The 15,737-nt window shown below is 42.0% G+C and overlaps 1 protein-coding gene across 4 annotated transcripts in view; it reads left to right on the top strand.

Moving 5' to 3' along the window:
* Nucleotides 1-15,214, top strand: part of TAF4 (TATA-box binding protein associated factor 4) — a 109,300-nt gene extending 94,086 nt beyond the window's left edge. For all 4 annotated transcript variants that reach the window (XM_084854318.1, XM_084854315.1, XM_084854316.1 and 1 more), the window contains exon 16: nt 13,460-15,214. In XM_084854318.1, coding sequence (XP_084710444.1) covers nt 13,460-13,627 — 168 coding nt within the window. In that variant the 3' untranslated portion in view covers nt 13,628-15,214. The remainder of the gene's footprint in view (nt 1-13,459) is intronic.
* The last annotated feature ends 523 nt before the right edge of the window (nt 15,215-15,737 follow it).

Genomic DNA, 15,737 nt, shown 5'->3' with positions numbered 1-15,737 from the left:
TATTTCTCTCCCGTGGTGGAACTTTGACCGTTGAGTTGGGCTACATTGCTGCTGTTCTTTATGCAGTGTCTGAAAACAGCTTTCATTTGAACAGAGAGTTGCTGCATATTTAACCAAGGTTGGTTTTAAGTACTGTGGGCTGCTTAATGTGTGCACGTGCGTGCCTGCATACAAACACTTGCGTGCATGTTGAGCTTAACGTTCCCTTTAATACATGGAATTTGTTTTATTTTCTGCAGGACATCTTGTTTGCACTTTAGCGAACTCTGATTAATTTAGTTATCTTAGAGTAATCAGTTACTGGATGGCCAAATCAACTGCAGACTTCCTGAATTGAACCTTTTGTTTGCTTAATTTAGAACCAGCTGCTTTGGATCTAATTGACTCACAGCTGTATGGCTGCTGTTGCAGTTGACATTTTTAAACTGAGCTTTCCTTGTCTCTTTCTGCGTACATGTGTGTTTTGTTTTTGCAGTTAAAGCAGACTGCCAAAATAGTTCATTCAGACTGGCATGCTAATGTACAAGGAATGTTCAGTATTAATAATACGTAATGAGGGTGAAGTTTCAGCTTTAAGCAAAGAAATTCAGTATCTGTTTAGCCGCTAAACAAATGCTAAAAACAACAACAGCAGAATTCAAGAAACATATACTCTGTTCTGTGAATTACATAATTAACATGTGAACTTAAATTCAGTATTAGAGGGAACAGCAAAGACCCAATTTTTATCTTGGAAAATTAATTGTTTATTCTTCTTGTGTGAATTTGATTGCTTGAGCATTTCTGGGGAAGCTTCTAAATATATTGTGACAAGATCCCCTGCATATGCAGAGGCTCCCATAATACAACACCCACCTGTGCATTCTTGGCCAAGACCCAGGAGTGATTAAGGGCGCAATCTTATGCATGTTTAGATGGAGAAAAGGCCTACAAATTGTAGGCCTTTTCTCTGTCTAAACATGCATAGGATTGCTCTCTAAGAGGTCCTTTCTCTGAATATTCTCCCCACACCTCTTGAGTAGGAGCAGCCAAACAGGATGTTGCTCTTTCTCTCTCTCCTGAATTTCAGCTTGTATGAGTAGGTAGCCCTTGAATAGGCATTGGGATCTCAGTAGGAGCATGCCCCAAGACCTGCCTGGAAGCTTCCAGCTTCCTGGTATATATGGCAGTGTTTCTCAAGCTTTTTGAATTCTACCCCTGCTTCTAAACAGTCTGCCAACCTTTCACCATCCATCTGACTAATAGGTGAGCCTGGATAGATTCTTGTGTGCAGTTCTGTATATGCAGAGCAGGCTGTGTGCAAGGAACTGTGAATGGGGTTTTGCTCCTGTGCTGGCACTAGAAGGGTAATAGAACAGGACATCTGACCTGCTCCTTAAGCTGCACACAGGGAAACATCATTCAAACACAGCAACAGCTCTTCTTGAAGGGAGTGTGGGATAAATTCTGCTTCCTCCCTGAAACTTCACCCCCATTCGTTTGAGAACTTGGTATGTAGGGACAGGACAGATCCTGAGTTCTCAGTTGTTCCCCCATGTCTTTGTTTGCACATGTAATGTTCATGTGTGCAGAAGGAACATGTGTCAATAGGGTCTTTTAGCCTTGCATGTAGGGGCAGGAATTGGGATGCCCAAGTGGAAAAAACTAAACCTGGGCTCTCTAAAATGGGGGAATTGGCAACAAGACCAAGAGCCAAAGATTAGAAGAGCCAAGGATATTGTTTATTAGGTAAAGTAAAGGTAGAGGTGTCCACAACCAATATTGTTTATTACAAAAATAAAAAGAGAATATACATGAGCAGTATTCAGATGGAACTGTAAGCTGTTGAATTAAGTATAAGGTGAGGTGAGTTGGGGATGAGAAGACTGAAAGAAACAGAGGGAAGAATGTGTAATGCCAAATAAGGAGAGGGGAGGGCAAGAGACTCCAGATGGACTCGTGTGAATCCCAGCTGGAGAAAAGAAAGGAATCAGAGTGTCAACAGTTTGTTGAAGGAGCAATGTGGCTAACTTGCTTGAAGGGGCAGGGGAAAGGGGTGTTAGCAAGATAGTGAGAGAACAGAGGCAGAAGGAAATTACAGTACAAACGCTACCTCTTTCAGATCAGGAGGAGAAAGGGCTTCTCTTATGGAGAGGAGTTGAGCTCTGCAGAGCGCTGAGGAAGTTCCTTTGTGCTAGACCACAGGGGTATCCTTCTGTGAATCTCCAATGGGGGAACTGATGGCCAGTGTAGGTCCTTTGGGTGTCTACTGGTGGTGTCTACTGGTGGTGGCATTGCTTTTGGCATAGCACTTTCCCTCGTCGCAGCTCTGGATTGGCCAGTTCAAAAGGGTGCAACCATGATGGCTTGATTGCAATAGAGTAAGACATCTGCATATACCTGAAATTCTCATACCTTTTTGCATGGAAGGGTATGCCGCTCCTACTATACACGATAAAACAAGGACATAAACTACATATTGGGTATTTTGCCCTTGTTCCTCAAACCTTTGCTTGATTCAATCTTCCAGGCAAAATGGAAATAACTGGAGACAAGGTGCTAATGAGGTACTTAAAATGGCAGCAAAGCTGAGCTCAGTAACACAGGGCTAAGTCAGAATCCCTCTGAAACAGATTTAGGAAGTTCCTAGACCTACTCTGATCTTGGGGTTAGTTTTAGAGTGGATGATCTTGAAGAAAAAGGAAGATATACCTGTAGTAACCCAGCAGTTGGCCATGGCTGGAGTCCAGGTTTTTAGGGACATATGCTACTATGAACCTTTTACAGCTACCTTTGCAAGGGGTTGAATGTAGGTTCAGGACTGTCCTCAATCTGCATCCAAAGCTTACCTTAACATCTCTGTCTTCTACCTCTCTTAACTTTTGTTTCTTGATCATGAAAGGCTTATAAATCTGGGCTCTTGGGAAGTTTGGGGCTTCTCCAGGCCCCTTTTTAGGATCATCAGAAAGCTTTGGCAGTTATATATTCTGGCAGGGCTTTCTTCGGGCTTACCATCCAAACATTTTAGACATTTTTCCAAAAGCTGGCAATCTTATATGTATTGTAGGTTTTACATCTTTGATCTAAGGCTCAAAGCCTACTAGAATTGTGCCTGTTATAAGTCTTATGGCAATCCTTGATTTCATTTCATTGGTGCAGGAAAAGTTTCCAATGAATCTGTGCCGTTAAATCTTCTAATTAGAAAAAAATATCTTTAGCCAGTGAATATCAGATCCCACCTGCTTAAAAAAACCTTTAATTTTCCTTCATAGCTTCCTTTAAATCAATCTAGGTGGCTCTGCATTGAACATCACAGAGCAGTTGTTCATGGTCCCACACATACTGTGATCAAAATGTATAGGAGTGCCATGCAACAGCCAACCTGTCTGCTCAACCTAAAGATGCCTATTGTACCACAAGAAGGTGGAAAGATACAGGAATGCAGCCTTCTTTACAGACTAGCTGCTTGTTGCTTGGCAATTCTGTGCACCTGAACACAGTAAGTGTGGGAACATGAAGAATTCACCAGCTCACAGAATCTCTTACTTCACCACCTATGCACCTCTTGGTGCCACAGCAGGGTATCCGGCACAGTAGGTCTGGCAGCTGAATGTCCTGGAAGAAATTCTTGTTCATTCTGGGGGAGTGACACAATTGGCCCTGAAAGGTGCTGGGCTGATTATACCACAGGCTGGCTACCTAAGGCAGTGCTTGAACTGCAGCAGCCATTGAGATGTTCCTTCTCCTTTTTGAACGCTGTGCTTCATCAGACAGTTAAGTAAGGGGAAAGAATCTGATGCTTTTGGGAAGCAAGGAAGAGTCAAGCCAGGACATTCTGGAATGGGGTGCATGGGCCTGCCTGAAGCCAGGGGGGTTAAAGGTGAGGAGTCCAGCCGGATGGATGAGGTGTGTGAACCTTTGGCTTCACTGTGACCCCAGAGGAGAGTGGGAAAGCTGTGCATCCAATCAGCAGGGGGGTGGGGGGTGGCGGTGGGGTGTGTGTGTGTAACGACTGGTTCATGCTCCTGTGGCTGGATGATGGGGCTGCTGAGGACCATGAATGTAGAGGATTGAGGGAAGTGGAGAAGATGCATCACAATGCAATAAACATTCCCACTATTTTTCCCAAAATGCCCAGAGATAACCCTACTAAAACAAATAGCATTGATGCACAAACTATAACTTCAACTTGCACATCAATTAGCAGTCTTTCAAGACAAAATCACCTGTCAGTAGTTCTCTCTTTGATTCTTTTTTGAAAATCTGATTCTCTGGACTATATATGCCACCTGCTGGTTACAATTCATTACTGCCTGCCCACAGTTTTTCTCAGAGAATGAGACACTGCAAAACCACCTATCTGTTCTGGCTAGGGGTGGATGAATCTGTCAGTTTTGCTTTATTCTGCATTCAAATTATTTAAATCTCAAGTTCTTTCCATACGCTATATGAAGATATATATGAATGTTGGTAAATTCTTAACAAAAATGAACAGAAATAGAATTCTTGCTCATTTGTACTTGCTAAATTCTATAGGTACAGGTATTTCAGCATGGAGAGGGCCAAGTTGTACCTGCCTGCCATGTAGGAGTTAAAGATGAGGAGATTGTGAGAAAAAAGGTGGTAAACCTAATTCAGCACCACAAATATGGTTGAATACACTGGAATTGAAACCCAGACTTTTAAGAGCTAAGCACTCAAAGTCCTGGGATGGATGGACGAAACTGTCACTTTTGTTTTCTCCCACATTAGATTTTTTAAAAGTTCTTTCTATCCCATTTATGAAGATATGTGGGGACGGTGGTAAATTCTTACAAACAAACAAAAATTCTCCTAGTTTTGACACAATAATTCACTCCTGTTTTTGTTGTAATGTAATTTTTACTACTATTATATAACATTGGTACTTAAATTGAGTCACCTTTTAATAGCCATTTTGCATAACAGTGGTGTGCTCTTCTTCCATAGTTGTTGACTGTACTTGGGTTTAGAATAAGACTTCTGTAATTGTGCCATGACTATACCTCCCCCCCACTTAAATTTTTAGTTTCACCAAATATAACACTGATAAATTCAGATTCATCCACCTATGGCCACTTCTATCCTAGGCCAAAGCATCTGCTGCTACCCCTCATTTATATTGTTGTTGTTCAGTCGTTCAGTTGTGTCCGACTCTTCGTGACCCCATGGACCATAGCACGCCAGGCCTTCCTGTCCTGCGCTCTCTCCCGGAGCGTGCTCAAGTTCATATTCATTGCATCCGTGATGCTATCTAGCCATCTCATCCTCTGCCGTCCCCTTCTCCTTTTGCCTTCAGTCTTTCCTAGCATCAGGGTCTTTTCCAGGGAGTTTTCTCTTCGCATTAGGTGGCCAAAATATTGGAGCTTCAGCTTCATTATCTGTCCTTCCAATGAGCACTCAGGGTTGATTTCCTTTAGGATGGACTGATTTGACCTCCTTGCAGTCCAGGGGACTCGTAAGAGTCTTCTCCAGCACCACAGTTCGAAAGCATCAATTCTTCGGCGCTCAGCCTTCCTTATAGTCCAGCTCTCACAGCCATACATTACTACTGGGAAAACCATAGCTTTGATTAGACGGACCTTTGTCGGCAAGGTGATGTCTCTGCTTCTTACTATGCTGTCTAGGTTGGCCATAGCTTTCCTCCCAAGGAGCAAGCGTCTTTTAATTTCATGGCTACAGTCACCGTCTGCGGTGATCTTGGAGCCCAAGAAAGTAAAATCTGTCACTGCTTCCATTTCTTCCCCTTCTATATGCCAGGAAGTGATGGGGCCAGATGCCATGATCTTCGTTTTTGTAATGTTGAGTTTCAAACCAGCTTTTGCACTCTCCTCTTTCACCCTCAACAAGAGGCTCTTTAGATCCTCTTCGCTTTCTGCCATTAGGGTGGTATCGTCTGCATATCGGAGGTTGTTGATAATTCTCCCAGCAATCTTAATTCCGACCTCTGATTCATCCAACCCGGCATTTCTCATGATGTACTCTGCATATAAGTTAAATAAGCAGGGTGACAATATGCAGCCTTGTCGTACTCCTTTCCCAATTTTGAACCAATCGGTTGTTCCATGTCTGGTTCTTACTGTTGCTTCTTGACCCTCGTACAGGTTTCTCAGGAGACAGGTAAGGTGGTCTGGTACTCCCATCACTTTCAGAATTTGCCACAGTTTGTTGTGATCCACACAATCAAAGGCTTTAGCGTAGTCAATGAAGCAGAAATAGACGTTTTTCTGGAATTCTCTTGCTTTCTCCATGATGCAGCGAATGTTGGCGATTTGATCTCTAGTTCCTCTGCCTCTTCTAAACCCAGCTTGTACTTCCGGTAGTTCTCGGTTCGCATACTGCTGAAGCCTAGCTTGTAGGATTTTGAGCATCACCTTGCTGGCATGTGAAATGAGCGCAATTGTGCGGTAGTTTGAACACTCTTTGGTGTTGCCCTTCTTTGTAATTGGAATGTAAACTGACCTTTTCCAGTCTTGTGGCCACTGTTGAGTGTTCCAGATTTGTTGGCATATTGAATGCAGCACTTTAACAGCATCATCTTTTAGGATTTTAAATAACTCGGCTGGAATACTGTCATCTCCGCTAGCTTTGTTGTTACTAATGCTTCCTAAGGCCCACTTGACTTCACTCTCTAGGATGTCCGGCTCAAGTTCAGTGACCGCACTATCATGGCTACCAGGGACATTCAGATCTTTCCTGTATAGTTCTTCTGTGTATTCTTGCCACCTCTTCTTAATCTCATCTGCTTCTGTGAGGTCCCTGCCTTCTTTGTCCTTTATCATGCTCATTTATATAGCACCCTTAATTTGCAAAATAACTTATTCTCAAGTGGTACAATCCCAGGAAGGCCTGTACCATGTGTTCGTAAAGACTGAATGTGTGGCAAATGTTGGAACAGTCACCAGATCAAAAGCTACCTTGTCATGGAGACAGGTTCTAACCTAGTATTCAGTGAGAAGTATTTGACGTTGGTTTAAGCATGGAATCGTCATGACTGCTTTCCGAAGTGATATAGTTTGAAGGGATGTACCACATATTTTTTCTGAATATTTTGGGATCAGGTTAATGAATCCATAGAAGAGGTTGGATTGAACCCTGGTCTCCAGGGTAAAGTCTCACTCTCTGGTCCTTGCTGAATCTCTAAGGGAAATGCAGGCTACATCTGACCTCATGATACTTAAAGGCTAATAGAGGGGCCTTGGAGAAGCAAAATGTCTGTTGAGACCCAGCAGGTGCTCACTGATGCTCAGCACTGTCTGTCAGCACCAGTGGGGAGACAGGATGACACAGGCTACCTAGACTGAGTGAGCACTTGGCTTCCCAAGACATTTGGAAACTGAGCTTTGGGGGTGGAGGCTGAGAAAGAGAGGACTTTTGTACCTTCCTGAAGCAACTGCTTTTACCTTAAGCTCAACTAGCTCCTTTGTGGCTTATATAAACACATATGCATAGGCTTCAAACTGGCAAGTATCTTACAGTGTAACTTTTCAATGTCTTTGCTACATTAATAGGTTATGATATCACTGGGTATTTATAAGCAGAACACTGTCCTTGCCATTTAGCAGCAGACCTTCGGAGCGGGGGGCGGGGGAAGGAGGCTGGGGTGGCCATAGGAAATGGCATAACGCAACCATCCCGGCTCCTCCCCTCCCTGCCCTTGGGAACACCCCCTTTCTCCTGTCTCTGCTCTGTTTTCTGAGTGCAGAGAGGTGGCCTGTGTGGTTCTTTCCATGCTGGTTATGAGGGGGGTGGAGAGGGGGTGGGGAGCACAGTTTCCTGGCTCTGAGGTCAGAGCCAGGAAACCAAACTGTCCTATCCCCCACCCCACCCAGAAGCTGTCTGGTGGGCAAAGGATTGGTTTCTTCATAAATAACATAAATAAATCAACCAGTATGCAAGCTGGGATGTGTGTGCATAATAGTATAGTACTGGGTTTTGAGATAGGATATCCAAGTTGACATCTTTATTCGTTGCATTATATAACCTTGAGTAGTCATCTGTGTCTTAGGGGACCTTTCTGTGCAATTGACATTACCACAGAGAGAAGTGTGCACATGTGAGGGGCAACTGGGAATACATTGAGCTTCACCAGGAGCAAATACAGGGCAATTCTATTGTAAATGGCCAGAACTGGTGGTTTGAAGGGGCATGCTAAAGCATGATGTGTTGGATGCAGGCTAAGTTCATTGTGATTTATTCCCACTGAGATCAATGGGAGTTAAGTTATGTCATAACCTTTTGCATTAATTTCAGTGGGACCATCTTTGTGATCTTTCTGCGGCCTTTGACATAGTTCATGATCTTTTGCTGGATTCCCTTTGTGACCTTGGGATCTGTGATGCCATCTTTAACTGGTTTGCTTCTTACCTGTTGGGTTGGTCGTTCAACGTGTTGGCTAACAGCTGCACTTCATTCCTTTCCATTCTCAGTTGGGGTTCCGCAGGGTTCAGTTTGGAGGCCATGGTTTTCTCTCTATATGCTTTCTTTGGGTAATCTCATTTGATCTCATGGCCTCCCAATATCATTCGTATGCTGATGTTACACAATTATATATTTTGTCCCCAGAATTCTCTTCTGATATTCATGATCTTCTTTCGGCATGTCTCTTGGGTATTTCAGCTTGGATGCTTCATTGTCGTCTGAAACGTAACATGGCAAAGACAGAACTTCTTGTCCATCTGTCCCCAAATCTTCTCCCCGGCATGCACTGCCTTGCATAAGCATTCACCCCCTTTGACTTTTCCACATTTTGTTGTGTTACAACCTGGAATTAAAATGGATTTTATTGGCATTTGTACCATTTGATTTACATAACATTCTTAACACTTTGAAGGTGCAAATTATTTTTATTGTGGCACAAAAGTTAATTAAACAAAAACAAACTGGCATTTGTTGGTTGCATAAGTATTCATCCCCGTAAGTCAATACTTGGTAGAAGCACCTTTGGCAGCAATTACAGCTGTGAGTCTTTGGGGGTAAGTCTCTACCAGGTTTGTGCATTTGGATCCTGGAATTTTTTCCCATTGTTCTTGGTAAAATTGCTCAAGCTCTGTCAGATTGGATGGGAACTGTTGGTGAACAGTTTTCAAGTTTTCCCACAGATTCTCAATCAGATTGAGGTCTGGGCTTTGACTGGGCCATTCTAAGACATTCAAGTTCTTGTTTTTAAACCACTCCAGCGTAACTTTGGCTGTGTGTTTAGGATCATTGTCCTGCTGGAAGGTGAACCTCTGCCCAAGTCCCAGGTCCCTTGCAGACTGAAAAAGGTTTCCCTCTAGAATTGTCCTGTATTTGGCTCCATCCATCTTGCCCTCAATCCTGGCCAGTTTCCCAGTCCCTGCCGATGAAAAGCATTGCCATAACATGATGCTGCCACCACCATGCTTCATTGTGTGGATGGTGTTCTCAGGGCAATGAGCACTGTTGGCTTTGCGCCACACATAGCGTTTTGTGCAAAGGCCAAAAAGTTATGTTTTGGTCTAATCAGACTAGAGAACATTTTCCCACATGTTTGCTGTGTCTCCCACATGCCTTTTGGCAAAATCCAAATGGGATTTGATAGGGCTTTTCCCCACAGCAGTGGCTTTCTTTTCGCCACTATTCCATAAAGCCCAGCTTTGCGGCGCATCCAGGTGACAGTTGTCCAGTGGACAGTTTCTCCCATCTCAGTTGTGGATCTCTCCAGCTCCTTCAGAGTTTTCATAGGCCTCTTGGTTGCTCCTCTGACTAATGCCCTCCTTACTTGGTCCCTGAGTTTTGATGGACAGCCTTCTCTAGGCAGACTCGCGGGTGTGCCATATTCTTTCCATTTTGTAATAATGATTTTAACGATGCTCTGGGACATGTTCATAGTTTGAGATTTTTTTTTATAAAACTAACCCTGATTGGTGCTTCTCCAGAACTTTATTGTGGAGTTTTTTGATAGCTTCTTGGTCTTCATGATTCTGTTTGCTTAGATGTGCTCTCCAACAAACTCTGGGGCCTTCCTGAAACAGGTGTATTTAATATGAGAACATGCGACACTTGAATTGCACACAGGTGGACTCCATTCAACAAATTATGTGACTTCTGAAGGCAGTTGGTTGCACCAGAGCTTATTTAAGGGTGTCACAGCAAAGGGTGTGAATACTTATGCAGTCCAGACTTTTCAGTTTTTTATTTGTAAATCATTTTGTAAAATATGTAGATTTTCTCCCCAGTTCGACAATATGGACTATTTTGTGTACATCAGGGACAAAGATGATCAGGGGACTGGAAACAAAGCCCTGTGAAGAGAGACTGAAAGAACCGGGCATATTTAGCCTTGAGAAGAGAAGACTGAGGAGAGATATGATAGTGCTCTTCAAGGTTGAAAGGTTGTCACAGAGAGGAAGGCCAGGATCTCTTCTCGATCATCCCAGAATGCAGGACACGGAATCATGGGCTCAAGTTACAGGAAGCCAGATTCCGGCTGAACATCAGGAGAAACCTCCTGACTCTTAGAGCAAGACGACAATGGAAGCAATGACCTAGGGAGGTGGTGGGCTCTCCCATACTGGAGGAATTCAAGATGAGGCTGGACAGCCATCTGTCAGGGATGCTCTGACTTGGATTCCTGCATTGAGCAGGGGGTTGGACTCAATGGTCTCGTAGGCCCCTTCCAACCCTACTATTCTATGGTTCTATGAAATCCTAATTAAATCCATTTTAATTCCAAGTTGTAACACATAAAAATGTAGAAAAATGAAAGGGTGTGTGTGAATCCTTATGTAAGGCACTGTACATTTTCTGTTACTGTTTATAATGTTATTCTCCATCCAGTTAAGGAAGCACATAGTCTCAGCTGCATTTTCAGTTCTTCTCTCTTTTTTGTTCCTTATATTGAGATTCCAGTGCAGTCTTGTCATTTCTTCGTCTATCACATTGCCAGGATTTGACCATTTTTATCTGTCTCTTCCACTAAGATTCTTGTTCATGCTCTGGTTGTCTCTTGTCTTGACTACTGCAGTCTTCTTTTGACTGGCCTTCCTTCATCTCGTATTTGTTCTTTGGTTTCTATTCAACATTCTGCCACTAAGATTATTTTCCTGGTCCATCATTTTGATCATATTACTCCACTTCTGAAATCTCTTCAATGGCTTCCTATTCCATTTAGGATTCTATGTAAGCTGCTTCTTCTGACTTTTAAAGCCTGTCATGGGCTAGCTCCTCCTTATCTCAGCCCTTATTTCTCATTATAGGCCCACTCGCGTTCTTTGCTCCTTGAGTGGAATGTTTCTTACACGCCCAAGGGTTTTTACTTCCCTTGCTCAACTCGATCCTTCTTCTCTTGCTGCTCCCTATTCCTGGAATTCTCTTCCAGAGAATTTGCGGATGGTTGGTTCAATTTCTGTTTTTAAACCTCAATTAAAAACTTCTATCTTTTCCAAAGCTTTTGGAATTTTAGCTTAGATTTTATTCATTGCTTGGTAATATTATTTATTTATATTTGTATTGTTCCCTATGCCCATTTGATGCATTCCTTTCCCTCCCTTGGTCTTATTATGTGATTTTATTAGAATGTATACATCTGTGGCAGGGATTCATTGTTTCATTCTGTACAATGCCATGTACATTGATGGCAGTATAATAATAATAATAGGTTATTAAGTGTGATTAATTCAGTCTTGCATGTAGAGTGTTGCATATGCTATCACTCGTCAGACGCCTGCTTATGCTCATGGTAGTGGCAGCTTGGAAACAGCTGATGCGCCCATAAAAGTCAGGCAGGGAGGCCTATAGTCTAATTGCCTCACCAAGTTGTTGCAAGGATGAATGGGATAAGAAATGAAAGCTACTGAAAAAGGGCTAAAGAAACAGTAAATAATAATATTAACTGGAGATATGATTGCACTCTTCAAGTACTTGAAAGGTTGTCACAGAGAGGAAGGCCAGAATCTCTTCTCGATCATCCCAGAATGCAGGACATGGAATCATGGGCTCAAGTTACAGGAAGCCAGATTCCAGCTGAACATCAGGAAAAACTTCCTGACTGTTAGAGCATTACGACAATGGAATCAATTACCTAGGGAGGTAGTGGGCTCTCCCACACTGGAGGCATTCAAGACGAGGCTGGACAGCCATCTGTCAGGAATGCTCTGACTTGGATTCCTGCACTGAGCAGGGGGTTGGACTCGATGGTCTTCTAGGCCCCTTCCAACCCTACTATTCTATGATATTGAATGCACTTGCACGTCAGAGGCAGTGGATGGTAACTGGAGATGGGAACAGCTGAAGTTTTCATAGGATGGATGGATGGATGGATGGATGGATGGATGGATAGATAGATAGGTTTTCATAGGGGCTGGAGCAACTCTCCTATGAGGAAAGGTTTACAACAGCTGGGATTGTTCAGCTTGGAGAAAAGTCGAGTAAGGGGAGGCCTGACAGAGATGTACAGAATTATGCATGGTGTGGAGAAAATGGATAGGGAGACATTTTTCTCCCTCTCTCATAATACTAGAATCCGGGGTCATCCCATGAAGCTGATTGGTAGGAGATTCAGGACAGATAAAAGGATGGACTTCTTCACACGGCACATAGTTAAACTATGGAATTCGCTACCACAAGATGTAGTGATGGCCACCAATTTGGAGGGCTTTAAAAGGGGATTAGATAATTCATGGAGGAGAAGGCTATCAATGGCTACTAGTCCTGGTGTCTATATGCTACCTCCAGTATCACAGGCAGTATGCCTTAGTACACTTGTTGCTGGGGAACATGGGTGGGAGGGTGCTGTTGCACTTACGTCCTGCTTGTTTTCCCATGGGCAGCTGGTTGGCCACTGTGTGAACAGAATGCTGGACTAAATGGACCCTTGGTCTGATCCAGCATGGCTCTTCTTATGTTCACTGTATTTCAAAGTCAAAAATAAATAAGAGGAGCTGCTTAAAACTGGAACCATCTGAGCAATAGTAGCAGCTGATCTTAGATGCATCAGATGCATATCTTCTTCCAGAGGAACTTTGCATGCATGCATTCTTAGATTAAATCCCTGGAAATCTCCAGTTAAAAAGAACTTGGGTAGTAGAACTGGGAAAGATCATTGCCTGAGATCCTGGAGAACCAGTTAGAGTAGACCAGCCTTCCCCATCTAGTGTCCTCCAGATGTTCTGGACCACAACTCCCATCACCCCTGACCATTGTCCATGTTCTCTGGGGATGCTGGGAGTTGTAGTTTGATACATCTGGATGGTACTGGTTGGGAAAGGCTGGAGAAGACGATACTGAGCTAGATGAACTTGATCAGTATATGGCAGTTTCATACATTCAGGTAGAGTAGCTTTCTAAGGGGTGTCTGTTTCTTATTGAGCTATACTGCGAGCTTGAAGGAATTTCATGTTACCTGATTCCCATGCTCCTTATTCTGTATGGCTTAAGTTTCATTATGAAGGATTCTCTCAGAGGCCTTAAGAAATATGACTTCTTCTCTTTCTGCTTTCAGGGATCCAGTACAAACGTAGCAGTCCCAGGCAGCTCTGGAGTTGGAACAACCAGGCAGTTTACACGGCAAAGGATAACGCGGGTGAACCTCAGGGACCTCATATTTTGTTTAGAAAATGAGCGAGAGACAAGCCATTCACTATTGCTATACAAAGCATTCCTTAAGTAAAAGTGGAGAAGATCAAGGTATTTTTTGGCGGAGAAGACACCTGGGGACACTTTTTTATATATATTTGCAGATTACGCCTTTTTGTAATGAGCATATGGGATACTGTTTAAAAAAACACACACACCCCATCGACGACAACCACCACCACTCTGAGACAACCATCTCTTTACAAGGAGCCGTTTTCTATTCCCGTTTATTATAAACTCTTTGGTGTAAGAGAGATCCCTTTCTTTGACAGTAAGGAGACTTGCAAAGGCCTGAGGAGACGATAAGAGGACAATTTAAAGTTTAACTCATCTCTTTGATTGAGTGGCCTTCTTGCCAAACAAGCCATATTATAGAGACTGATGGAACCGTTTAGCAAATAACCAGCTACTCTGTGTCAGATCCTGTAGCAATTTCAACATTAATTGTGCATTTTAGTTCAGTTTTACTTAACTAAACCGATTATATAGGTATATGCCTACAGCAGATGACCTCATTTTATTTTAGCTTTTAAAAGGAGTCAGTTAGCAAAGCAAACTGATTTTAATAAATATTTATCTTTTCCTGCCCAAAATTGTTCAAATTGTAGATTACACTTAATTTTAAGCGTAACCTCAATTCTTTTAATCTTGTTATTATCGCTTATTAGAGGCACCCTACCCACTCTGAAGGCCCACAAAGGAGGGTTACTTCTGAATGTTTTATCAGCATCTGTAAAAAAGAAAAAAAAGGAAAAAAAGAAATGCATTTTATTTGCTATAGTTTGTAAAGCTGTAAAGTTTAAAACAAAAAAAGAAAAAAGGAAAAAAAGAAAAACCTTTTCAGCATAAATATATTTTACTTGCACTGTGTTTTTTAGCGAAAGTGAAAGCTTAGATTAAATAAAAATCAAAGTTAAGAGGAATCATCAAAAAGACAGTTTCTCAGTGTGAAATCAAGTGTTGAAAAATGGTTGGTGTATTTTGTCAGTAATTGTACATAATTTTTGGCACATAACATTAAAAAATGGCTATGTAAACTATAATTATTTTGCTAAAAGACTGTATGCAAGCTATGGGCTTACTTTAAAGACGTCCAGAGCAAAATTCCCCTCTTTGTACCTATTTTTTTATTACAAATATACTAATTGGTTCTTTATATTTTCAGAGGTTATTGTATTAAATTGTCTATTGATAGTACTTTTATGACTGTAAATATGTCGGCTTTCTTTGAGTGAACTCTCATGTTAGATTTTAAGGGCAGGGGCCACCGTAAACGTTTCCTGTGCAAATCCTATTGAAATGAAGGGAGCTCTACATGAACTGGCATTGATTTCAACGGAGCCTTGTGTGAGAAGCGTTTCCTGTGGATTGCACCTTAACTCTTTTTGTGTGTAAACTGAATGCTGATCAGTATTTTTATCAACACCCAACAAACTGTTACACCTTTTTATTTTGTCTTTTAGGGAAAAAATCCTGTCTTTCCATTTTTTTTCATGTAAATTTTGCACAGTTCCTTGTTCATATGTAAATATTTACTTTCAAAAATGAAGTTTTTAATTGCTATTGTTTTATATAGGATTGAAAGAAAATTAACTCCTTTATTAAAAACAAATTTATCTGTATCTGTGTATGTATTTTTGATCTATAAAAGTATTTCCATCTCTGGATTAATTTAACCCCCCTTCCCCTCTTTTTCAAAGCTATCAAAACAAAACGTCTAGGAAAGCCTCTCGATGTTAAGCAGTGTTGAGAAGATACAATTAGCCAGGTGCTCTCTACTAAAAATTAAAATACAAATGGAAAGTATGCATCAAGGAAATCCAAATTCTGCACTTGGAATAAATTATGCCAGTTATGTAAACTTGCAAACATGTACTTTGCCTAATTAATTCTGCATCTAAGATTCAGCCAGTGTGGCATAGTGTTTAGAGTGTTGAACTAGTCCAAGGAGACCTGAGTTTAAATCCTTTCAAAGTCACAAAACTAAGTGAGTGACTTTGGGCCAGTCACTATTTCTCAGCCTAGCCTACTTGACTGAACTGTTGAGAGAACAAAATGGGGAGGAGAGAGTAGTATTTATGTCACCCTGAGCTCTTGGGGGAATAAACACGTAATAAGGACGTTTCTAAAGAGTTTGGATTTTC

The sequence above is a fragment of the Heloderma suspectum genome, chromosome 4, assembly GCF_057233095.1.
Source record: "Heloderma suspectum isolate Gila_16-S chromosome 4, 16-S_ref, whole genome shotgun sequence".
Classification (NCBI taxonomy): Eukaryota; Metazoa; Chordata; class Lepidosauria; order Squamata; family Helodermatidae; genus Heloderma; species Heloderma suspectum.
The sequence above is the reverse complement of the archived record's forward strand: the minus strand, read 5'-3'. Positions and strand labels throughout refer to the sequence as shown.